Genomic DNA, 27,073 nt, shown 5'->3' on the forward strand with positions numbered 1-27,073 from the left:
GCAGGCGCGTTCGGCTGCGCTTTTGTTAAGGTTGGCAAGTAGCACTTCCTTTGCAGCAGCCTCTTCAACGCCTTTAAGCTTCCGCTCGGTGTGATCAAGCACGCCCCTCTGGTCCAGGATTTCTTGAAGCTTCTTGGCATCCTCCATCGCCAAGGCATCATGAGCACGTTGGAGAGCCTCCAATTTGGCCTTGAGCTCCTCGTTCTCCACGCGTAAAGGCTCAGCAACGGCTTCAGCCTTGGTGGCCCTCTCGGTTGCGTTCCTCGCAGTCTCCTTAGCCAGCCGAAGCTGTTCGTTAACAGCTTGGGCAGCCTTGGAGCGGGCCTCGAGTCGCGCTTGAACCTCAACCTCGAGGGCCTTGAAGGCCTTCTCCTTCTCCGCAGCAGCTGCGGCCAACTTTTGGTTCTCCTCCCGAAGAGCCCGCGTTTGAGATACTTCCTTGGCGCGAGCTGCTTTTAACTTGTCGTTTTCACGACAAAGCAGCTCGACGCGTGGCTGCATCCGGGCCTGGAGAACCCGAAGCTCATTGGTTAGCCTACCCTCCTGGTAGCTAGCCATGGCTTCCCCCAACGCACCATGGGGAGCAGCGTGGCGAGCCCATTCCACGCACTCCATAGGGGTACGAAGGGTTGTTCCTCGGTGTATGTTCCATCGCGGAACATACACTTCATTGGAATCCGACACTGCAAAAACAAAAAAGCAGTTAGGAAAAGATGATAAAAAATAAAAGTGAAAAAGGGCCAAAGGAACCCTACGCACCTGTAGGGTCTATAACAGGCCGATAGCCGCCGAACACATCACCTGAACCCAAAGGAAATCCATCCAAAAGATCAGGCAGATGGGAAGGTGGCAAAGATTGGCGAGTACTCCCATGCGTACCTGATGGGCCGGCCGTCGGTGCCGGTGGCGGGGGCATGGTGGCAGCCGCCGCAGTCGCTGCCGCAGAATCCGCAGCAATCGTAACCGCCGGCTCGGTGAAAGATGCTGTAAAAATCGCACTTACCACCGGCGGTGACGTCATCTAGGCTGGAACAGTCGGCTCAGACTGAGCAACTGAACCAGCGGGAGCAGGCGCAGGCGCCTGGGTCGACGCCTCAGGAAGGCTGACCAAGCCTACCGTCATCGGCGGAGAGGTACTACTCGGCACTCCACCCGGGAATGCGTCAACATCCACGCCTGCACAAGAAGATAAGTGTTAAAACAATAAATTTATGAAGTGTTAAATCTACAAAAACAAGGATGTTTGTACTTACGGGTTTTCTTGAGCCTGAACGTACGGACAGGCGGGGACAAACCCGATGGAGCCGGTCTCTTGATGCCGGTCACCGTCGTCGTCGTTGGTTCTCCGGAGGTAATAGTCGTCGCCTCCGGAACAGTGGTCTTCTCACCACCGGGGCTCCCCGCCACCTCTTCACTATCTGACTCGGTGTCAGATAGGAGCACCGGATCAGCTGTGGAGGCCACCTTCTCCTTCCCTTTCCCACCGGCAGCCTTCCTCTTCCGCACCAGCGGATGACCATCTGCGGATTCCTCAGAAGAGGACAGGATGTCAGGAATTCCAGCAGCGGGTACAGCATTGAGGGGTTGAGGATAGAGTATCGCCTTACCTGGCCGCCGTTGGCTCAGGATCTCGTGGCCCAGCGGATAGACCTCCACAAACCGATCCGCCGTTTGCTCCAGGATGGGCAACTCGTTCTCGTCCAGAGCACGAGTGCCCACCCGCACGGGACCGTCAGCTTCCCGCGGGTACAGGAGCGACACCAAATCGTTCCCCTCTGAAAGAAAAGAAACAGTTAGAAGACAGACTCATATCAGCAAAAAAGACAAGACATACCATAAGGAATAGAGTTCAAACCGTATTCGAGAAGGATGGGAAACCGGGACGCATCCTTCCATACCCGGCTCATCCCCAGCATCACCATCCCGGACTCCGCAAACCGGTAAACCGGAGATTGGACCCGGGATATCTTCGCGAACCATTCCGCCTCCTGGTAGCTGGAAGCATGAAGGCTCGGAAGCGCTTGCCCCTTCTTAAACTTCATGGCAATGGGGATGGCGCGGGCAGAAACGTAGAAGAACTCCCGCTTCCACGATCGGAGACTGCGCTCGGTCACACAGATCTTCAAACCCTTAATACGGGTTGTCAGGGTGTACCACCCCTGGATGCACCTCCAAGTATAGAAGGTCATCAGGCGGTCCACATAGGGCTCAATACCCAGAATCCGGCACACCCACTCGAAGTGCCGGATCTTGGCAATCGCCATTGGATGCAACTCGGTTAGGTGTACACCGTGCCTCTCCAGGACACGGTACACAAACTTTGTCAATGGGAACCTAAGATTCCCATAAACAAAGAATGCAGCATATACCCCGATCTTGCCACTGGGGGCATCGTACACAGTCTGGTGGGGTTCAGGAAACTCGGGCTCGAGAGACTCAAGCATGAATTTCCTGACGACGTACTGGTACTGATCGACAGGTAGAGCACACTGGCACTCGCCAGCAGTACTCCTATCGTCGGCTACAGCTTCAGCATCATGGGAAGACATATTGCAGAGGAAGAAGAAAACGATTTCGGGAAAATGCTTGCCTGAAAAGGGGAGTATTTGCCGGAAATCGCTAAGAAGAAGAAGAGAAGGGTGAAGGTGTGGATTACAAAGAACCCTCTCCCCCTTTATATAGTAATCGCAATTAATGCGGTGAATTTAATGCGGAGGAGAGAGAAATCGAAGGTGCAATGAAACTATGACACGTGGCAAAAAGCAAGCTGGAAACAGCTGTTGAAAGGACGTGTGCCAGTAATTTCGGGGCCACGCGCCCGAAAATTGCGCCCACGCGCCTGAAAAGCGTCTGGAATGACCATGTACTGTCACGTCACCATAACTTCCTGCACGTCCTGACACAGTCAGAAGAAACCGTCGCACGACGTTTCAGAGGTTTGGACTGTTCCTATCTTTCCACCAACCCTTCGAATTTCAAAATTCAAATTTTGAAAATATTAAAAAGTAAGCGGGAAAATACCCCTTACCTTGGCAAACAAGTAACCGTAAGACGGATGCGGGTACAGTGTAAAGGCAAAACCCTTCACATACCTAGCACCCGCAGAGAATTGAAGCCAAGTAAAACCTTGGCAAACAAGTAACCGTAAGACGGATGCGGGTACAGTGTAAAGGCAAAACCCTTCACATACCTAGTACCCGCAGGGAATTGAAGCCAAGTAAAACCTTGGCGAACAAGTAACCGTAAGACGGATGCGGGTACAGTGTAAAGGCAAAACCCTTCACATACCTAGCACCCGCAGGGAATTGAAGCCAAGTAAACTTTGGCAAACAAGTAACCGTAAGACGGATGCGGGTACAGTGTAAAGGCAAAACCCTTCACATACCTAGCACCCGCAGGGAATTGAAGCCAAATATTCCTCGGCAACCAAGTAACTATAAGACGGGTGCGGGTACAGTGTAAAGGCAAAACCCTTCGCATACCTAGCACCCGCAGGGAATTGACGCCAGGAATACCTTGGAAGTAAAGTAACCGTAAGACGAGCGCTGGTACAGTGTTAAGGCAAAACCCTTCACATACCTAGCGCTCCGCTGGGAATTGAAACCAAGAAGGATCTTCTGGGCAATGCTTGCGGAAAAGGAAATAACATCCCCGCATAGCGGGAACGTCGAGAACTACGTTGTTTGAAGCTCCAGGATGGAATTGGTGGTTTTAACATAATTGATCACTATGTTCAAAACTACCAAAACCTCATGGAGAGTCCACACAAGTGGGACTCAACGCTCCTGACTTGCGAGGAGGTTACAGACCTACCCGCATCATACCCAAAGACCAAGCAGGAAACTCGGGAATTTCTGCAAGTGACAAGGACTTTCGCGGGAGGAATCCCCATGGAAAACCTTAAAAAACCCTTTTCAAAACCCCTTGCTTAAGTCCAAAAGTTCACCTCACTTTATTAAACACGCATGAGAAGAACATTGGACTGGGGGGACTTGAAGAGGTAGGTCCCAGCAGAGCCCAGTTGGACCCGCAGGACTCACCTCAAACAGGGACGTCTGCGCAGAAACCAACTGAATCCGCAGGACCAACCATGCTCAGAGACGTGACGTCCTTACGCGCAGTACGCAAGCTGGTCCCGCAGGAAATGCCTCCCAATGGTGAAGGACTCCGCCTGTCCCCGCAGCCTCGGATACAAGCCATTAGGGAAGGCCACCCGCGCAGCAAGGCTACACGCACAAGGCACTTAGCTCTCAATCGTTCAGTGTCACCTGAAGGAATGAGCGAAGCCGGGAACAATCCCGCACAAGGGCGGGAGGGGGAATACTCCCGCCCAAATAAGCCAGTCCGTACGATACGGGAAGATCTTCTGTACTGTACCTGACGAGGTATGGGAAAAAGATCTGACTAAAGATACGACAGCTTATAGACAACAGTATGGCGAGCAGCATGCTCCTACACTGTATGTCACTATTAGCCGCTGCCTACTCACCAACTCCTGTCATACCACGTGCGTAGCCGGCAGTTGGTGGAAAAGGAATAGTATACAGCAGGCCTGGTCGCTATCAGCCGCTACCTACCCACCAACTACCAGCAGGGCACGTGCGTAGGCTACTGTTGGTGAACAGGAACACTGTTGCAGCCGGCCATACCTCCTTGGAAACCTACCTTCGGCTATAAATACCACAAATGGTATGACCATCTCATCTATTATGATCATATCATATCACATTATCATCATATTATACCTGATATCTGCTCTAGCAATCTCTTAATATACTTTTATATTTAAAGAGCAATCTAGTCTGATTCTCACGCCGGAGGGTGGTCACAAGGAGGAACCCCCCCCTCCTTCTCAGTGACGAGCTCACGGTGTCTGTTTTGCAGGTTATCAGAAGAACCATCTTCAAAGGGTCTAACCCCTGGTGGGAAACAGCTATCTAACCCCCAGGTTACCAGTAATCTGTTCGGGGTCCGGTTAGTGTTTCTTCAATGTACTATGTTCATTATTCTAGAAAATCATACAAAATTAATAAAAAGATGCACATTATGCATAGAATATTGTTTTATATATGATCTTATATATGGAAACAATCTCCAAGTTGGAGATTATGATTATTCTCCTTAATTACAAATCTATTCACGTATCCAAATCCTATAACTACACCATCAATTAACATAATAACTATTATAACTTATAACATAACACAAACCCAAATAATATAGCCAAACCATAACTCTTTATTCTTCATCTATCGATACCTTTCATGGCTGATAATATTACAATGATCGAAGATGCACCCGCGGCAAGAACACGCAAACGAAGACCAACGATCGAAGAAGACGCTTCTTGTTGGTATTAGAGGCAGAATTTAAACAGTAAACACAAAATGAAAGAGCTCAACTTGTTTTTTAATAAGGATAATTTCGAGGTGTACATGAAACTGAGAATTACAAAGCTTTAAATAGGGAAAAAGTAACCATAAAAGACTCAACCACCTACTAACTTAGTGGACTATCCTGTAACCAACTAGCCTATTATTATGGACCCACTACTTTGGAAATATTCAAAGACACACACATGCAACAAGCATGTGCAACATGACTCAACAGAATTAATAAACTACTTCAGCTTCATGCACACATATTGAGCTCCGTGCAACTAAGTTTGAATCACACTTCATTACGCCCCTTTGATTCAAACTGTATCACCCCTAGCTTCCACCGAAAGAACACAAACTTTTCTTTAGTCACTGACTTGGTAAGAACATCTGCCACTTGTTCATAGGTACTACAAAATTCTAAAATCACCTGCTCTTGCTCAACCATTTCACGAATAAAATGATACTTCAACTCTATATGCTTAGCTCTGCTATGATGACTTGGATTTTTTGACAAGCTGATAGTTGATTTGTTGTCACATAAAATCATGGTGGGACCTACTTGTTCCAAACTAAGATCTGCCAAAATTCTTCGAAGCCACACAGCTTGACATGTTGCTCCAGTTGTGGCTATGTATTCCGCTTCTGTACTTGATAAAGCCACTGTAGTTTGCTTCTTGGAGCTCCATGAGACAGCCCCGCTCCCCAATGAAAACATGTAGGCTGACACGCTTTTGCGATCATCAACATTGCTAGCCCAATCACTGTCACTATAACCCTTCAGGACAAGACCTTTTCCCTTTGTATACCATATACCAAAGTCACTAGTGCCAGCAACATACTTGAGAATTCTTCGAGCAGCTCCAAGATGAATTCGTGAAGGTCTTTGCATAAACCTCGAAATCACACTCACTGCATGGGCCAAGTCTGACCGTGAGTGAGTTAAATAAATAAGACCCCCCACCATGCTTCGAAAAACCTCTTCATTTGCTTTGTCTGCACCATCTTGCATGGACAACTTCTCATTATAGTTCATGGGGGTAGATTCAAGATTACCTAAAATACCAAACCTGTGAAGCAAGTCTTTGGCATACTTTTGTTGGTTGAGAAAAATTCCCTCTTGAGTCTGTTTGACCTCCAGATTTAAGAACAGCTGTAATAAACCCATGTCTGTCATTTCGAATGCATGTTGCATTCCCTTCTTAAATTCATTAACCAGTTCATCACTTGAGGAGGTATAGATAATATCATCTACATATAAGCAAACGTAGATAATATCTCCTGTGAGAGTCTTTTTGACATACAAGGTGGGTTCATTTTGACTTCGTTTATACCCTTGTTCAGCAAAATACCTGTCGATCTTGGAATACCAGGCTCTCGGAGCCTGTTTTAATCCATACAGTGCCTTCTTAAGCTTGTACACCTTCTCTGGATTGGTTTTTGACACATAACCCTCTGGTTGCTCGACATAGATTTCCTCAGTAAGATCACCATTTAAAAAGGCTGATTTACATCGAGTTGGTGCACATACCAACCCATATGCGCTGCTACTGCAAGTATGACCCTGATGGTTTCAAAACGTGCCACAGGTGCAAATGTCTCCTGGTAATCAACGCCAGGAAGTTGAGAATACCCCTTGGCCACCAACCATGCCTTATGCTTCACTACTTGACCATTCGAGCCCACTTTAGTCTTGTACAACCATTTAACACCAGCTACATTTTTTCCGGGAGGCAAACTAACCAGCTCCCAGGTATTGTTCTTCTCGATGGCTTGCAACTCACAATGCATAGCCTTGACCCAATCACTGCATTTAACAGCTTGAGAGTAGTGGATAGGGTCAGTGATATTGAGAGCAAAGTGGCATGTAGTTAATTCAGTATCACTATCTGAAAGACCTTCTCCACTTTGGTACTCATTAAGCCAGGATGGAGGTTTAGAAACTCTTTTTGAACTAGTGGATGTAGGGTTTAAAGGTGGGGTAGGCATATTTTCGTTGGTATGGGTGGATGTGGATGATTCATCATTGGTATTAGGTGAGTTTTGTGTGAGGGTATGAGTAATGTCAGGTGCATTAGTTGTAGGCAAAGGTATGGTATTTTCATGAATAGTATCACTACTATTAGCCTCATGTGGAGAGTTGTCATAGTCATAGGGAAATGGGTCTGCAAAAGTAAAAGTACTATCAGTACCTTTAGCATGTTCAATACTTTTCCAAGACCATTTTTGGTTTTCAAATACTTCAACCTCCTCATATCTTTTGGTACTAAACTGTTTGGTGTCTGGGTTATAAAGTCCATACCCAGGACTTTGACTAGAATATCCAATAAGGATATATCTAATTGCTCTACAGTCTAGTTTCCTAGTTAACTGGGAAGGAATTAGACCATAAGCAATGTTACCAAACAACTTCATACGAGAAACAGATGGCTTAATACCTGACCAGGCATGCAGGGGTGTTTGGTACACAAAAGCTTTAGTTGGTGATCGATTGATTGTGTAAATTGCAGTTGACAAGCTTCAGCCCACATAAAGTTTGGCAATTCTTTTCCCTTTAGCATACTTCGAGTCAGGTTCATAATAGTTCTATTTTTTCTCTCAACGACACCATTGTGCTGAGGGGTGTATGGCACAGTGACTTCTCTTCGAATACTAGCTTCATCACAAAAGGTGTTGAATTCCGTTGAGCAAAACTCACCACCGCGATCTGAGCGAAGTACTTTGATCATGCAGTTGCTTTCATTTTCCACCATGCTTTTGAACAACTTAAACTTTGTAAATGCCTCATTTTTATGCTTCAAGAAATATACCCAACACATACGGTTTAGATCATCAATAAAGAGCAAGTAGTAAAGACTGTTACCAAGGCTTGGAGTTTTCATGGGCCCACATAAATCAGTGTGGACCAGACCTAGTTTTGTGGTAGCACGCCAAGAGGTAGATTGAAATGGCTTCCTTGTTTGCTTGGCAACAATGCATGTCTCACACTTGACTGTTGAATGTATTTTTGGTAGGTCAAGTACCATCTCTTTATCATGCAATTGTTTGAGAGCATCAAAGTTAAGGTGACAGAACCTTTGATGCCATTTAAGTGATTCCTCCTCTTTCTTGTTATGGGCCGACTTGTCTTCAATGGTAATAAGACTTGTTGCATCAAATAGGAACATGTTGTTTGTTGCAACTATGATCTCCATGATGGTCTTGCTTGTGGCTTTGTTCTTGATTAAGCACTTATCATCATTGAAGTAAAGTGAATATCTCTTCTTCATCAACTGGCCAACACTCAATAGGTTGTATTCAAGTTCTGGTGCATAGTACACATTTTCAAGTAGCTTGAATGTGTTGTGTCCCGTATGGATCTTCACAGTACTTTTCCCTTCGACAGCTAGCTTCTTCTTGTTTCCTAGTTTTACCCCCAACTTGAAGGTTTCATCAAGAATGGTAAAACTTGTTTTTGAACCTGTCATGTGATTCGAACAGCCTGAATCAACGAACCACATGTGAGACTTAGCACCAAAATCTTCAGTGTTTGACATCAACGTAAAACCATCATGGGTCATCTCATCAGGTAGTGCATGACAAGCAATCAGCAGGTGTTGAGATTCGGTTTCCTCGGGATCATTCTGATCTTCATTTTCAGCAACATTAACCTGAGCCTCATCGTTGTACCAACAATCCCTTTTAAGATGGCCGAATTTTTTGCAAACGTGACATTGAGGCACTTTGCTTCGATCCAAAGTACCTCTCTCACGACCAGCCCCTCTACCACGGAGGGCTCCCCGACCACGGCCTCGTCCACGAGCAGCTTTGGACAAGGACAAATCTTGGAAAGCTTGAAGGGCTTGTTCATCTTTTATCTCCGACGTTTTGGTTTCTTTCTTAGTCGGTGATCGGCTATTAATTCGTTCCTCCTGTGACTGAAGTAGACCCATTAGCTTCACGGGTGTAACTTCAGACAGATCTAACACAACCTCAATTGATGGTATAACATAGTCATACTTTGGTGATAGGCTTCTGAGAATTTTTTCAACAATTTTTTTATCAGTAACCTCTTCTCCGTAGGACCTTTGACTACCTACGTTGTCCATAACCCGGGAAAAGTAATCGCCGATAGCCTCGTCGTCTTTCATGCCCAAGTTTTCAAAATCTCGCCTGAGACTTTGAAGTTTCACCAATTGCACATGCGAGTCACCTTGAAATTCCACCTGCAAGATCTCCCACGTGTCTTTAGCAGATTCAGCAGCAGCAATACGAGAGAAGAGGTGATCATGCACCCCTTGTTGAATCAGAGACATGGCTAGTGCGTCCTTTTTTCGTGATTCCCTACGATTTGGGAGGCATCATTGACAACGGTGACTCCAAGATACACAACATCCCACAGTTCACGGGATCGGAGGATGGTTTTCATGCGAAGGCTCCAATGTTCATAGCCTTCACCCTTAAACACAGGAATGATTGGGTTGGGGTAGGAGGTAGGAAGGACAGAGTTTTCAGCCATGGAAGTGAGGAGTGAGAGTTTGATTAATTGGATCGTAAAGAGTTGTGCTCTGATACCACAAATGTTGGTATTAGAGGCAGAATTTAAACAGTAAACACAAAATGAAAGAGCTCAACTTGTTTTTTAATAAGGATAATTTCAAGGTGTACATGAAACTGAGAATTACAAAGCTTTAAATAGGGAAAAAGTAACCATAAAAGACTCAACCACCTACTAACTTAGTGGACTATCCTGTAACCCACTAGCCTATTATTATGGACCCACTACTTTGGAAATATTCAAAGACACACACATGCAACAAGCACGTGCAACATGACTCAACAGAATTAATAAACTACTTCAGCTTCATGCACACATATTGAGCTCCATGCAACTAAGTTTGAATCACACTTCATTAATTCTTACCTTCTAAAAATCCAAAAACTCGCAAACGCAATGTTAAAATCCATACGTGACAATGAGTTAGGCCTGGAAACACACAAGTCAAAGGAGACCGCGAAGAAAAGGAGCGTGCGGATGTTGTCAGCGTCGACAACATCCGCTAAGAAGAAAAGAAAGGTGCCGAAAAATACGTACGTATGCCCGTGGTGATTAATGAAGTAACCAAGAGGTTAAACGAGTTTGTGACGAACGAGTTGAATGGTACCGAGTTGCAACTCGTGATACAAAAAAGGTTATATTATTCGGACAGGTTACAAAGTCAAAACCGGTTGAGTATACCGGTTAAACAAATGGAGAGTGTTGAGTTCTTGACAACGGACGAGACACAGACATTGAACACTAAAGAGAACAAGATTGAGGTTTTGTTGGTGGGGCCCACGTTGAAAGTGTATAACAAGCCTATGGAGTTGACTATGTGGAATATGCAAAGTAGTGTGAACTATGTTTTGAAGAGTCATTGGTTTGAGTTTTGGTCGGAGAATAAGGCGTGTTTGAAGGAGGATTCGAAGATTCAAGTGTGGTCGTTTCGTAGAGGTCGGCAGTTGTGTTTTGCGGTCGTGTGTGTCGAGAAACCGGGTGGTGATGATCAAGGTGTTGTGGAAGTGAAGGGTGAAGATCAAGAGGATGTTGTGGCTTAGTTAAGGATGTATTATGTTTATGTTTCTTTAGTTTTGCTTGGTTTGGTTTGTTTGAATGTTTGGATTTTGTTGGTGTTTAATTTGTTAAGTATGATATAATTTGGTGATTAGTATATTTTGTTATTTGATTTAGAAAAGAGGTGATTATTAACCGAAATAAGTGAGCGAGGGCTTGTCTTTACTAAGCTCGTTTACAAACCGAGCAAAATCGAACAAAAATTTCCAAGCATTGCTTGGCTCGTTTATGCACAGAGCCAAAATTGAACAAGCATTAACCGTGCATTTTTCGATCGAGCATCGAGTGAGTTTTGAGCAAACAGGAGTGGTTGAGTATCTAACTTAGGTAATTTGTTTATGGAACTTGAGTTTTTAATTTTAGATACTAGACAATCGGTAGTGGGCCAGGCTTGTAATTTTACAGTGTTGGACCCGTTTTAATTACATAGAAATTTAGATAGTGGGCCAATGTAATAATGTATATCCGTTAGGGCCGTTCAAACTGTTCGTCGCTCAAACTCGCTCGCTGCTTGCTCGGAAAATGCTCGCTTGTTTTTTCGCTCGATTGTAAACGAGCCGCTCTGCTCGGTTCGGTTTGCAAACGAGCCAAGCAACGAGCAAATGTCTGCTAGGTTCGGTTCGGCTCGAATATTTTAATTTGTTTTATATATAATTATATATGAACAAATATATAAATATATAGACAAAATACATAAATATAAGCTTACAATTTTTTAACCCCTTTAGATTTTTCTTATTCTGCCAATTCTATAGTTTTATTTGTCCCCTTTAAGTTTTTAGAATACTATAAGTTTGTTTACATGATCATTTTATCTCATTTCAAACTTACTTTAAATAAAAATTTACAATCTATTACATATTTGTCTATAAAGTACTAATTTATTTATAAAATATATCATTTACAACCTTTAAACTTGTTTCTTATTTAAAATTCTAAAGTGAAAAATAAATAAATAATGCTCGAAATCGCTCGATGTTCGATCGAAAAATGCTCGATTCGATTTTGGCTCGTTTCGGTTTTCACTCGGTTCGAATTTCAGTCGTTCGGTTCGGTTGTAAACGAGCCAAGCAACGAGCAAGCCTTCGCTCGGTTCGGCTCGGCTCGTGAACAACCCTAATATCCATTTATATATTATAATTATATGTAATATTAATAATAGTAATAGTAATAATTTAAAAAAAGGTCATTCGAGTACGGGCATATATATGTTTGATGAGACCTATACCTGTGAATTCGGGTCAAACGTATAAAAAGTCTTCATTAGCAAATAAAACAATATAGTGGCTTGAGAGAATTTAGGGATGTTTCTTTTATATATATTTAAGATAAGATTTATGATACGATATCGATTTTACAAGTTTATGATCAAAATTTGTTTTAAAAACAAAATCGTTTCTAGTTTATTAATTTACCGGGTTATTTTAAAAATATATATATATTGACATACATATTTTAGTTTTTAAAAAAAATTATTTTACCGGATTAGTTTATATTTATTGTAATCAAAATTTGTATTTTATTTTCTTTTCAAAATTCAAATAAGTTAGTTAGTAACTTGAACCATATTTTAATATAAAAGTTGTTGAAATACATATTTTTTTCTTAAAAGTGAATCACATGTGAAACATAAATTTCAAGAACATGAAACTTACTTGGGGATTTGTCGATGTTGTGAGTATGAGAATCAGAAGCTGCTGAATGGTGTATTTCATCGGAAGTGACAGTATTGAAGCGCATACTAAGTTTATTATGAGCTATGAAGTAGTTTCAAATGATGAACACTATAGTTGTGGTTCTGATTCTTATGCTCAACACGTCGATAAAACCGCAAATGATTCTCATTGGATATCCTAGATTAAAAAGTTGTAAGGACATTTTTCTCGCTAAATTATTAAATATTTAATATATGGGAGCATGACCTTTTTAGCGCAAAAATATATTAAGAATTACGAGAACCTACGATACATTTGTATATAGTGAACAGAATTCGTTTATATATATTATTATAGATGGATATATTTGATAATATACAATCAAAATTTTGTATAAAATATTTTTGAATGAAATATTTTGCAATGCAAGGTAATGTAAATAAACCACAAAGTTTTAATTTAAATATGAACTAAAATCCATATTTCAACATGACAAATCATAAAACTCTCAACCCAAAATCCGTATCCCTCCCGATTCGATTTCTAACGATTGACAGACGTTTATTGATTAATACTCGATCATGTACTCCATGGCTCGACAACTTCCGTCTCGTTAGTGGACTCGGACTCAGTTGTCGGGTCAACATTCGAGTCAACACCTTCACTTTCCTCGACTCTTCCCCACTTTCCACCGAGAGCAACCGCCATCATCTCGTAAATCTTTCCGCCCAACTCAGCTGGACTATCAGGCTACACGTTCCAAATAAAAAATTGTCAATAAAATAATAATAATATTTTTAACGGCCAATTCGGACACTGGTGGGCCACTGACCCACCCGATCATCTCCATAAAATAATAATAATAATAATAATAATAATAATAATAATAATGAAGAAATAAATCAAATAATTTGTTTTTAAAATAAATGCTTACAGTAAATCCACTTGCTATTAAAGCTGTTTCATATAAAAGATCCACAGCTCTCTTTGCCTCCCTACTTTCTGGTGCATTTTTACATGCAGCCTTCAAAAAAAATTATATAAAAAAAAAAGAATAATAATCCAAAACTAAACTTAAAAAAAAATGTAAAAAAAGTAACTACTAATTACATACATTTAAGTCTTTAATGATTGGATGATCAGGGTTGACTTCCATTATTCTTCTACCCCTCATGAACTCCAAAGTTGAAGTATCACCAAGAGTTTGTGCTTTCATTAACCTGAAAAATAACATTGCATTTTACTAATCAAGTACAAAACTGAAATGGGAAAATAATATTTTAACATAAGATTTAATCTTTTAACATAAAGATTGTTTTTTTAAACGAATACCAACCGTTCCATATTGGCAGACCAGCCGAACTTGCCAGAAACAAGAACACAAGGCGAAGAACTTAAACGGTTTGAGATTTGTACTTTTGCAACTTTGTCGCCTAGCTGTTGTTTCATCCAATCACAAAGAAGGATGTACTCTTGCTTGTTTTCTCGTTCTTTGACCTCGTCCGTGTCACCTACAAGTCAACAGTTGGTCAAAAGTCAACTCACCAAGCTCAAGAAACGGTTGCGAACTGTTCAGAAGGAAGTTCGTTTTTTTTATTTAGCCAAACGAACAGAACATGAACACATGTCCTGTTAGTTCATTTGCCGGTGAACATTCATTTAGGTTCGCTTAAAACGCTTATGTTTGTTCGTTTACATTCATTCATGCGCGTTAGTTTATGTTTGTTTAAGTTCGTCCGTTAATATTTCGTCATGCATGCTCAGTTAAGTTTGTTTACATTTGTAAACCGTCCGTTTATATTGTTAACTGTTAACGATCGAACATAAACCGACATGAACACATTCATATTCTTAACGAACAAACATGAGAAAGAAAACCTTCACTCATTTAATTGTTCGTGTTCGATCGTCTGTTCAGTAAAAGTTAAACGAATGTACACAAATGTGATCCATTCGTGTTCGTTTAATGCCTAGTCAAAGGTCAACTTACCAAGCTCAAGATCCTCCTTGCTCACATCAACAAATTTCTTCTCTTTATATGTTTGAAGATTCTGAATCGCCACCTCATCAATAGGCTCGACTAAATATAACACCTTCAAAGACAGGACCCACAAAATCATTTTTGTTTTTAATAAAGTTTAAATCTTTTTCATAGAAGCGCATACCTCGATATCCTTTTGTACCAACTTCTCCAAAAAGGGAGCCGATTTAGCACTTTTCAAGCTGTCGGTTGCAATATAATAAATCGCATTTTGCTTTTCATTCATATTATCGATATATTCATCTAAACTTATCAACTCGTCTTCACTTTTTGATGAGAAAAACCGCAACAATGGAGTTATTCTTTTATGATTTCCGGTGTCCTCGATGCATCCCAGCTTTATAAACTTGCCGAAATTCTCCCAAAACTTTCTATAATCCTATAACCATTTCATCAATGATCAAACTCAACTTATATATACACCTTAATATTAAAAAACAAAAAAAAAGTGTTACAAATTTAAGATATATTAAATTATTAACCTCTTTGTTTTCATTGTCTGCAAGTTCTTGTATCATGTCAAATGTTTTCCTAACAAGCCTCTTTCTCATTATTCTAACCTGTAGCACAAGAACAAAAAAATAAAAAATAAATAAAAATAGTGTCTTTAATATATAAGATTAAGATAATATATTTTGGTAAAGTAAAGATGGGATTTTTAACGTACAATTCGACTTTCTTGAAGAATTTCTCGAGAAACATTTAGAGGAAGATCATTTGAATCAACCACACCCTTTACAAAGCTCAAGTATCTTGGAAACTGCACGTCAAGAATCAAATTTAGGATATTTAATTAAAATATGTTTTAGCAATTTTTTGCTTGTTAAATTAACGGAAACATATTTACCAATTCGCCATCAAAATCATCTGAAATAAACACACGTTTCACGTAAAGACGGATATTCTTCGTTTTGGGATTTACTACATCTTCATTGTTCATAGGCGCCATTCCGGGAACGTAGATCACACTTCTAAATTCCACTTCACCCTGCACAAATTGTAAGCATTAAAATTTTTTTATTGTATACTAATATAATATGCAATTTGTTTAAATAACCTAAAATGGTATATACCTCGGTGGTGAAGTGAGTGTACGCAAGTGGATCAAGAAACTCGTTGAACGTCTTCTTGTAAAACTCGTTGTATTGATCTCTTTCAACTTCCTTTGGATTCCTCATCTGCAATTTAATCATGTAATTAACACATTCTGAGATAAATAAATAAAAATTGTCTAAAAGCTTTATTTAAAGCGGTTTAACTTACCCATATAGGTTTTGTCTCGTTGGCCAATTCCCAATCCCAGTATTTTTCAGTTATTGTCTTTTTCTTCTTCTCGCCCTGTAAAACCGTAACAAACAGCATTAATTTTATAAAAAATAAAATAATAATAATAACACAATAAGGTTAAATAGAAATCTGGTTTCTCTAGGCATTATTATTAGTGTGTTAGTTAGAATAAAAAAAACTAGCTAGCTCAAAGTCAACACAGGTCAAACGGTCAACACGGTAAAAGTTACCTCTGGTGGTGTTTCTTCTCCTTCCTTCGGTTCTTCCTCTTCTTCTACCTGTAAACAAAAACAATAATATCACATTACTATTTAAACTTATTTATGAAAATATGGTAACTAGAAGTTATAAGTTATAACTAACCTCAACGGTTCTTGATTTCTCTTGCCACGTGTATATGGGAAACGAAACAAATTGTGAGTAGTTTTTCACTAAACCTTGAACCCTACTTGGCTCGGTGAACTCATATTTGTCATCATCCTATATACAAACAAAAAACCGATTAATACAATCAAAACATAAAAAAACTACAAAGAAAAATAAAAACTTTATGAAAAAAAAACATATAACTACCTTCAAATAAAGTGTTATTTCTGTTCCACGACGAATCTGCTTTTCGGGATCGGTTTCTTCTTTAATTACATACGAGCTGCTATCAGCCGATGCTTCCCAAATGTATTGTTTGTCAGATTTGGGACTCTTTGTAGATACGCTAACCTATTTAAATACAATATTTAAAATCAGCAAAACAGTAAAATTAACTAAAAGAAGAGATTAAAAAAAAGTTATGATTATGAAATTAAATACCTTTTCAGCAACCAAAAAAGCCGAATAGAACCCGACACCAAATTGACCGATTAAACTGTTGTCACTTCCAAGATCCTTGTTCTCCTATAAAACAAAGAAAACACGAAGAAATTTATTTAAAAAACTGAATTACATACGTGTTACTAGTGAATGATTGTAAGATGAAAAAGAATAGGTACCTTAAGTGCATTCAAGAATTTAGAAGTACCACTTTGAGCAATAGTTCCAAGGCAGTCAATTAGCTCTTCACGAGTCATTCCAATACCGGTATCTCTACAAAATAATTATAATTAAAATAAATGTTTTTAACTTTTAACCACCTCTTACCCTACGCAACAAGTAAAGAATCTTACGAAATTGTGATGGTCCCTTTCTCCGGGTCGGGTTTAATACGGATCTCGAGCTCACCAGCATCTCCAAGTAATGACGGGTCGGTTACACTTAAGAATCTTAGTTTATCAAGTGCATCACTTGCATTACTAAAACAATAAAAATGGAAAATATGAGCATAAATAGTTATGCACACTATAGGCTCAATTAGATTAGACAAAATTTTCAATAAACTTTATATTACTTATATAATAATTTTTATATTACTTATATAATAATTATATTAATAATAATAGTAATAATAAGTCTAGATAAAAAGGAGAGGCCTTTACCTCACAAGTTCCCTGAGGAAAATTTCCTTGTGGCTGTATAAACTATGAACTATCAGATTCATCAATCGAGAAACCTGCATCCAATATTTAAAACTTTAAGCTTCATAAGCATTAATCAAAGAATCTTTAAATGTCAACAAGAACATAAACAAGGTAACTGCAAACATTCTGTTCATAAACACTGAGAAACCATTAAAGAATCTTGAAAAGTCAACAAGAACATAAGCATGTTAAAGACTGAAAAACTGCAAATATTCTGCTGATAGACATCGATAAAACTTCAAAAGAAATACAAGTTATGATCTTTATAATAAGTAAAGACAAATAGATAATAAACTTTCAATCAATCAAATTATCAAGAACATCAAGGATAATTAACCCTTTAAAACTATGAAACTTGGTAACCCGATTTCAACGAAAATGCTAAAAATTTAAAACTTTAAGCTTCATAAGTATTATATTAAAGATTCTTTAAAAGTCAACAAGAACATAAACATGATAAGACTGAAAAACTACAAACAGCTTGTTCATAGACACTAATGAATCATTACAAAACTTTATCATAAATAAAGAAAAGTAGATAACAAATTTTCAGTCAAAAATATCAACAATAAGTAACCTATAAAATTATGAAACTTGGCAACCGAATTTCAACCAAAATGATAAAACTTCAAGACTTTAAGCTACATAAACATGATAAACTGAAACACACTTTTTAAAAGAAACATAAAAATATGAACTTTATCATAAACAAAGACAAATAGATAACAAAACTCCAATCAATCAAAATATCAAGAACATCAAAGACAACCAACCCTAAAATATTACAAAACTAAGTAACCCAATGTCAACCAAAAATAATAAAAACACAAGTTATAAACTTTATCATAAATTAATAAATAAATAATTTTAAGATAACAGATTTTCAATCAAGAGCATAAAAAACAAATAACCCTAAAAAATAATGAATACTTTGCAACCCAATCTCAACCAAATTGATAAAAATTCAAGATTTTAAGCTTCAAAAGCAAAAATTAAATAATCTTCAAAAGTCAACAAGAACATAAACATAATAAGCCTAGAAAATTGCAAACATTTTGTTAATAAAAATTGAAAGAACCTTAAAAGAAACACACAAGTCATAAACTTTATCATAATTAAACACAAACAGATAACAAATTTTCAATCAAGAGCATCAATACAACTAACCCTAAAAAAGTATGAAACTTGGCAACCAAATCTCAACCAAACTGATAAAAAAATCAAAATTGTTAGCTTCATAAGCAATAATTATATAATTTTCAAAAGTCAACAAGAACATAAACATAATAAGCCTAGAAAATTGCAAACATTTTGTTAATAAAAATAGTAAGAACCTTAAAAGAAACACACAAGTCATAAACCTTATCACAAACAAAGACCAAAATAATAATAATAATAATAATAATAATAATAATAATAATAATAATAATAAAGATAACAATTTTTCTATCAGGAATAAGTAACCCTAGAAAATAATAACCCAAATTCAACCAAAATAATAAAAAACACAACAAACCCACCTCAGCCTGGTACTCAAAACTCTCACCAGAAGCCTCAACACCTTCTTTCTCAGCAACAGCAGAAGCCTCACACTTCACCACCACACTACCACCTCTTTTACCCACCTTTAGCTTCAACCCAGAGCAAGAAAGATTGTTACTTTTCACCCCATTTTGATGCAAGAAACCACTTCTTGATAATAACCTGTTTTGGGTATTGGATTTTGATAAGAATAGAACAGAAGCAGGGGTTAAACTTCTGCTTAGAACAGGTGCCATGATGGGTTTGTGTGTTAAAGATTAAAGGGTGGCTGCAAAAATGAAGAAAAACCCTTGAAGGGTGTTAAAGATTGAGGGGTTTTGGAGGTGAAGAAGAGGGTTCTAGAAGTAGGCAAGAGGGTGTGAGTTTGGAAGGTTTCTTGGTGTTTGATGTGTGGTTTGGATTTTGCCATTTCATCATCAGTTACATTATCTTCATTTTATGTTTTTTTTAAATATTTTTTAAGTAATACGGTAATTTGGGTGCTTCGACTGGTTCAAAACTCAAAACTGGTTTGGGTTGAAACTGATTCGGTTTTGTTAATAAAAATTAAAGTTGGTTTATGATCGATTTCGGTTTAGGTTGAAATTGTTTTTGACCATTATGGTTTTGGATCGATTAACTGGTTTCAACATAATCAATTTCAAACCAGTTCGGTTTCTGTTTGATTTTTGAACCGGTTCGGTTAACCTGACGGTTAAGCTTTGGGATCTAATAGTCTAATGAGTATCTTCATTTGATTTTTTTATGATTTTTTTTATTTTGTTTAATGAATAATAAGTAAAAGGTTATTGTTAATGAACTGATGATGGAGTGGTAAAAAGGAGATTTGGTGTTTCATGTGATCTAGCTTTGATTCCTGTTTCCAGCATTTAGTTTCGGCGACACTAGAAGTGATAACGGGAGACTAGGCGAATAGGTGTCGTTCGCTAGTTGGAACCTTGAACCGAATGGGTTTTATCCCATCGCATTGTCGTGCCTTCGGGCTAGTGTCCACGAATGCTAGCCTTAGATGAGAGTTTCCCCGAATGAAAGGCAAGTGTATCCCGATGTAATGAATTTTGCCAGTAACTCATTTGAATGATTCGTTGGTCGTTCAAAAAACAAGTAAAAGTTTATTCACGTCTGAGATCATAGACAGCGTTGGTGAACTGGCCTGCCACTATTTTTAGGGGAGCCTATTGCCCGAAGGCCTACTATGATAAAAGTTTTGGCTTACACACAATAATTTGGTATGAACAAGACTTGAACCGATGATAGTTTTTTATGTTTATTGTATATTTGTTAGTGGTGTGTTGTTTAATTGGTCGCTTTTTTTCTTAGTCTAATACAATATTTAAGTTATATGATTTGTAAAAAACATAATTTCATATAGCTCGTATAAGCATCATGACCCGTATAGTTACACATCATGACCCGTATAGTTACACATCATAACACTCATGTGGCAACCCCTCATACGGTTTATATGGCCATACCTGATGAATAATATGTTAGTGGAGTGTAATTAGTATAAAAAACATTTACTTAAATATGATCTCGTTATATTATCATATGCATTGATAGTTGACATGTTGATGCATAATTTTTTTACAAAAAAAATATGAATACATGAGACGTATTAATGAATATATCAATTTTAAAACTAACATCTAGACTCATATGTATTTAATAATAGCTTACTATTTATCAAATATTTTTGGTAAAATAAGTCAATTATCATGTTTTAAAAGTTGCATTTGCTTTCTGTTTATTCACTATTTATTTTTGTTCTCGTTAAAATTGGATTCTTTTATTATTTTTTTTACGATAGTCAGCAATTAACAATTATATTGAACTACAGAATTAATATTTTTCTAACTCTAATAACAAAGTTAATATGTAATCAAGTAATTTGACTACAAGCAAAAGGAGCACGTCCAAATATGGGCCAATAAAGTGGGTCTTTATATGGGCTTTTAGGTGCAGCTAGCCTATGTGTTTTTCAATTACTTACCGGTTACCACTAGTCACTAGAGGTATACAAAATCGTTTTTTTTTCCATAACCGAACCGATTTAATCCAAACAAACCAGTTTGGTTTAAAAAACGGTTTTAGCGTAGAACAAGTCGAACTGATCCAAACCGGTTTGGTTCGGTTAGAACTGGTTTAACTGGTTTAAACCGGATTTAGGCAAAACAAAAACCGGTTTGATTGTGAACCGCTATATGAACCAACAGTTCGGTTCGGTTTGGGAACCAATTTTAGATGTGAACCGGACCGGGCACCTCTGCTTACCACTTTAAGAAGGGACCCCACAAGCCCCCAACATGATCAAGATATAGAGGTAGGCAAAAGAAACTGGTTTCAAACTTACTCGGCTTACCCTACCCAAAAACCGATTAAGGTTCTTACCCGGTGGGACCCATACTGGTCCATAAATGATAAGCGCTACTATCCGGTTCCATCTATTTTTTCAAAAGTCGGTTCATACCCGAGCCCGATCTGAACCGATTCCTATCCAGTTCCACTTATACATGACGAAATGTGTTATAAGTTTTAATGCCATGTCATGTATCTTTTTATATTGTTTATATGGGAGCTAAATCGCTAATCACTACATTTATTTTATTTTGTGTACTATAAAAGAAAACATTTTAAATATCCTAAAGCCAACACATTCAAACAATACATTTTAACATATCCTAAAGGCTAAAACCAAGGTTTCAAACCAAAACAAAGATATAAAACCCGAAAGTAGCCTTCAAAAGTACAATTTCAAGCGAGAGTCCATAACCAAAATATTCATAAAACAACTTATGAAAAAAATATCAATGGCATGTAAATGCTTATCAATGCTTGAGATTTAAAACTAGTATTCGGCTAACTAATTGTTTTTATTTCTATTTGAAAAAAATAACAAGGTATATAAATGCGTATCTTCTATGTTCTCTTGTCCACTTTCATAATGTTTTACCTTTTGTTAACGTCATTGCCACATACATTGTGGACCTAATATGTTATAAGATCACATGCTGTGGATCTATAATTGATAGTTAGTTAATCAAAAGTGATGTCACGTCACTGCCACATACGTAGTGATGCATTAGCTAACCAACACATCAAGCTAGTGTAATGGAAGATGTCAGTTAATAAGTTGATAATCATTGTGATGGTTAGATCAATAAGCCATTCAAATTAAATGTAATGATGGTGTCGGAGTGAGGCAGTTGCCACTAGAATGACGAGAATGGGGGAATGGCACCCTCTTTCAAGCTTGCGTTGTGGTTTTGTTTTTGTTAAGTCTAAGTATATATTTTTGAAAACAAATGGATGTACGATATTACCGAAGAAAGTTTTGTAAACGTGATTTTTGTACAAGGTTAAATGTTAACTCTTGTAGTTCTATTTCAAAAGGTTTGACAAAGTAGAAAGTTATATAATACGAAGCATTTTATGAAAGGTTAAATGGATGTACCATTTTTCGCTTAGCTCTCGATATTGTTTTTATTAATTTACAGTGTTACAAATATAGTGTTGAAATTTCAGCTTTTTTTTCAAATTTTTATCATTCTTTTTATTAATTTACGGTGTTACATATATAGTGCAAGGAAGAGCTACATGCAAGAACAAATGGGTTTGACTCTTTGAGGGCTATAAAACATTAGTCATATATAGTCGTATAGCACTTACCACACAACTGATTAAAAATAAAATTGTATATGGATTTCAGTATGTTTTCATATATTTTGAAGGATTAATGTACAATCTGGATTTTCTATGATATTTTTTATTTTTCTTATATAATTATTCATCATTCAGTTTAGTCAATCAGAGCTTTGATCAAACATATATTTTTTATTTAACACAAAATATTCAGAGGGGTAAAATAGTCATTCTGCACTATCATTCAGACGTTTAACAAAACAACACTTACTGGTTCAGAGCTACTTAACCATTTAGACCTCTTACTGGTTCAGCATTTAATGGTTCAGCAATTGCCAAACAGCCCCTTAATCTAATACATTGATACATCTATCTTTTTAGTACCATTTTGGTACCTGTGGTTCGTTCACACACGCAACTTTAGTACCGTTTTTGAATTTTTTGCAAATGGCTACTTCACGTTTCTAAAACTTGTCATTATAGTACCTTTTTCTAACCCCGTCTATTTTTATCCGTTAAGTCTAGGGTAAACTTGTAAATTCATTTATTTTGTCATATTTTTTATCAAACGCCCCCTTTTGTTAAAGTTTTGTGTAGTTTTTAAACATTTTAAAAGTATAGGGACTAATAGTGTCAATCCCAAACCACACAACCCCCACCAACCTTTCTCTCCCGTTTTCCCGACTGCCAAACCTTTCTCTCCGGCTACAAAATCGGTTATGGATAGCCTTTTTAATCGTTTATTATTTATTCGAATGTATTCAAAAGTCATTACAATCATTAAAAATTTACGTCTTTGTCAAATCATTGACTCGGGCTGAACAAACTTGAAACCGTCACTTAATGATAATCAGTCAGAACTCGTTACATGTTAAATCGAACATTATAAGACCCCTTAGCACACTTGTATATGGGTTTCGAACACACCCATTCCCTTAATTCCTCTCTATATGACCAAATCAGAACTCAATTCGCGTCTAGAACTCTGATCAAGCCTGCTAGCCGTCAATTCGACATCACCCAGGTATCATTTAATGTTAACTCAACTCGTCTTATCACCGTGGTGAAAACCCCTCTGCCAATTTCCATGAATGGGGGCATTTCATAGATCAATTAGAGAATTTGAAGACTAGGGTTCTTGAGGAATATATTTAATTCTAAGCAAACTTTTAATGTATTAAAATAAATGAATTTACAAGTTTACCCTAGACTTAACGGACAAAAATAGACGGGGTTAGAAAAAGGTATTAAAATGACAAGTTTTAGAAACGTGAAGTAGCCATTTGCAAAAAATTCAAAAACGGTACTAAAGTTGCGTGTGTGAACGAACCACAGGTACCAAAATGACTCTTAACTCTTTTTATAATAATATAACTGAGTGTAGTTAATTAACCAAAGCATATACTTCTTTCCAGAAGTTAATGTGTGTCTAATTGTGTACATGTCACTTTCTAAAATATTCAAAATTTTAGGATAAACAAACTTATATAATATAAGTTGTGTGCAAGTGTGCAAGACAGTTTCATACATGGCCCATGGGTTGTGAACGGATGGCCCATAGAGTAGAGCATTAATATACTGTATACATCATCTTGATAAAACAATTTCCAATCATGTGAAATAGTGATCTCAAATGTCATTTAATTATGTTTATATGTTTAAGGCAATTAATATGATTAATACGATTATTATTTTTTTTTTGAAAGACCAACTAAGTAACGCCGGGTACTCCATACGCGACCCCCATTGGCTAAAGGTAGCCCGAGCCGGCCACTAGTCCGGACGGACGGAGCCCCTAGCGGTCCACCTATTGAGGGATTCACCGGATAAAACCCGACCCCAAGCCCGCCAAATGACACGACAGCGAGGAGCCGGTAAAACCGAGTGAGATCAGGACTCGAACACTGGCAAGTCAGGGTCATCCCTCATATCTCCTATATAATACGATTAATTAATGATACAAAAGTAAAATGCATGAAAATAATGTGATTAACTTTAACTTATTTATAACTTATTGGTGTAGCGGTACGGTGTCTTCCTTTACAAAAGTATAAGATGAAAGGTTCAAATTTTTCCAGCTATAAAAAGTGAAAAACTTTATGGTAGGAAAAAATCTTCTGTTGAAAAAAAACAAAAACTTTTTACTTTTTAGTGCATGTAATGAACTATAGTTAATCTATGTAAAAAAAAAGAATTACTTAAAATAAACTTTGAATACGCCTTAGTGTAACCACGTAGTGTGAAAGATGACATAATGTAATGGATGTAAATTGTAAAACGAACTAGTGTTGATAATCTCATCTTATACTTTTGCTACTCGTGATTTGTGTGCGGTATTTTATGTATGCATTTATGATTTTATATGGTTACAAAGTATATGTTTGGGTGTCCGTTTGCTCAAAACATGAGCTTAAACTCAACCCAATAACCAATTTAACAAATTTTAATACCGGTTACATTTCTTTTTGGATTTTAATGTCAACCTTTTTACTGTCCTAATAAAATCAACCTTTTTTTTAATGTCAACCTTTTTACTGTCCAAATCCAAATCCAAAGTGAGCTTTAAATCAAGAAACTCCAACTACAAACACAACCCTACGCATGGAGATGGTCATGAGAGCTTTAGCATTGCATATTCATCTTGAAGATCTTGATTACTTGTTGGAAGAATGAGAGTATGTATGATTACGGAGATTAAGGGGTGTTTAGATGGTGAGATATAGCCCCAAAATCGTCCAAGAATGAATGGTTGGTGATGGTGTATCATTCCAGCGTTTTTATGGTTTTAGTTATGGGAAAAATTTGGAAACCCCCAATTTTTGTATCAAGTCTCGTCATAAGCTACGGCCACCGTAGCGTACGATGGACCTGTAACTTACAACTCTTGTTCACTGCCTTATGATGTCCTTTTGTGCACCTCCACCGTAGGCTATGGTCTGCTCACCGTAGCTTGTAGTGGCCCTAAACCAAAATACGTGTCTCTTTTTCTTGCTATTATTTCGCCGTCCCAATCCCCTGGTTGCTTCCTTTTATCCATAACTTGATTTCTCGCCATCCTAGGTGCTCTGAATTAGTTCCTTTAAGCTCCGAGCATATGTAATCATAAAACCAATCAAAGTACCTCAATACATATAAACAACTAAAACACAGTGTATTAAACATTAAAAACACATTCTTTTACCCACTCATCACAACATACTATTTATTTTAGTTTTATATAACTTTTATATTTATGTATCATATTACATGTTTGGTGAATTTTCTAGTTATCCAAGAAACACATGCTAATTCAGTGAGACGAGATGGGCGAAAAGCCTTTACGCGCGACAACTTTAATTTTCAGTTGGCATGGTCAAGTCCAAACATTCGATAGGGATTAATTGTGTTTACATGGAAACCAAATTCGTTTGTCTATAACTAGGGGTGGCAATCTTGAACCAAACCCTTTCAAATGAGTCGATTTGAGTAGTTTTAAAAGTTAAATGAGTTGGTTTGGGTAAAAGGTTTTAACTAAATGGGTCAAAATGAGTAATTTGAAATTCCATCCTTTCATTTTCGGGTCAAAATGGGTCGACAAGTCTAAAGAAATGGGTCGATGTGGGTTAGTGTCCTAAGAAAATGTGAAAGGTTTCGGATCGAAACGGGTTTTCGTACAAGACAGGTTTCGGCACGAAACGGGTTTCAGATTGGAACGGATTTGGTTCAGGTTTCAAGCCAACACGAGTTTCACCGGTGACGTGTTGGGTTTTGGTTTCTTTTGTTTCTTTCTGGTCGATTCCGGACTCATTTTTGTTCGTTTTTCGGTTTTGTTATTTGTTTGGTTTGAATTCTTTTAGTTTCGTTTTGATTGATTTTTTCGATTTCGATTGATGTGGTCCGGTTTTGGCTTTTTGTTTCTTTGTTTCATTTTCGTCGATTTTTTTCGGTTTCAGTTCAATTCTAGGTTTTTTTTTTTTTTTGGAACGAGGGCAACGTAGGAAACATTTTAGTGTTTTTACCTTTTTGTTTATGATTTACATTTTGAGTTATAATTTTTTTATTATTATTTTTGAATATTTTTTGAGGGTTTTTGATCTTAATAGAAAACCCCTCAAAAAAATTCAAAAAAAAAATCATAACTTAAAATATAAATAAAAAACGAAAAATATAAAAAAACTAAAATGTTTCAGTCGTTATTCCCGTTCACAAAAAAAAAAACTCAAAACCCGGTTCGACCCTAACCTATTTCGACCCAAACCAAAACAACCCTTTTTTTAATTGACCCGTTTTGACCCAAACTCATTCTGACTCATACTCGTTTTGACCCATGACTCATTTCAACCCATGACTCGTTCGACCAAACCCATTTGCCACCTCTATCTATAACACAATTTTCTCGTTTTGACAGTATTCTCATTGTTGAAGGTGAATGGAAGGCTTTCAAT

The 27,073-nt window shown here is 37.8% G+C and overlaps 2 protein-coding genes across 2 annotated transcripts; one reads left to right on the forward strand and one right to left on the reverse strand.

Moving 5' to 3' along the window:
* Window positions 1–10,454: 10,454 nt before the first annotated feature.
* Window positions 10,455–10,955, forward strand: LOC143579503 (putative B3 domain-containing protein At2g27410). Its single transcript, XM_077062793.1, has one exon. It carries the CDS (start codon window positions 10,455–10,457, stop codon window positions 10,953–10,955), a length of 501 nt encoding a protein of 166 aa, XP_076918908.1.
* A 2,250-nt stretch (window positions 10,956–13,205) lies between these two features.
* On the reverse strand, window positions 13,206–19,300 carry LOC143579504 (heat shock protein 90-5, chloroplastic-like). The gene is made up of 19 exons (XM_077062794.1): window positions 18,986–19,300; window positions 17,424–17,497; window positions 17,115–17,240; window positions 16,941–17,034; window positions 16,762–16,845; window positions 16,528–16,671; window positions 16,318–16,434; window positions 16,185–16,232; window positions 15,931–16,005; window positions 15,741–15,845; window positions 15,515–15,655; window positions 15,335–15,427; window positions 15,150–15,227; window positions 14,792–15,046; window positions 14,617–14,719; window positions 13,963–14,137; window positions 13,741–13,846; window positions 13,561–13,650; window positions 13,206–13,376 (listed from the first exon to the last, which is right to left on the reverse strand). The coding sequence occupies exons 1-19, from the start codon at window positions 19,241–19,243 to the stop codon at window positions 13,206–13,208; spliced, it is 2,337 nt and encodes a 778-aa protein (XP_076918909.1). The 5' UTR covers window positions 19,244–19,300.
* Between the last annotated feature and the right edge of the window lie 7,773 nt (window positions 19,301–27,073).

The sequence above is a fragment of the Bidens hawaiensis genome, unplaced genomic scaffold (genome assembly GCF_021521415.1).
Source record: "Bidens hawaiensis isolate Kalapana, Puna unplaced genomic scaffold, B.hawaiensis_p1.1 tig00029865_1, whole genome shotgun sequence".
Taxonomy (NCBI): Eukaryota; Viridiplantae; Streptophyta; class Magnoliopsida; order Asterales; family Asteraceae; genus Bidens; species Bidens hawaiensis.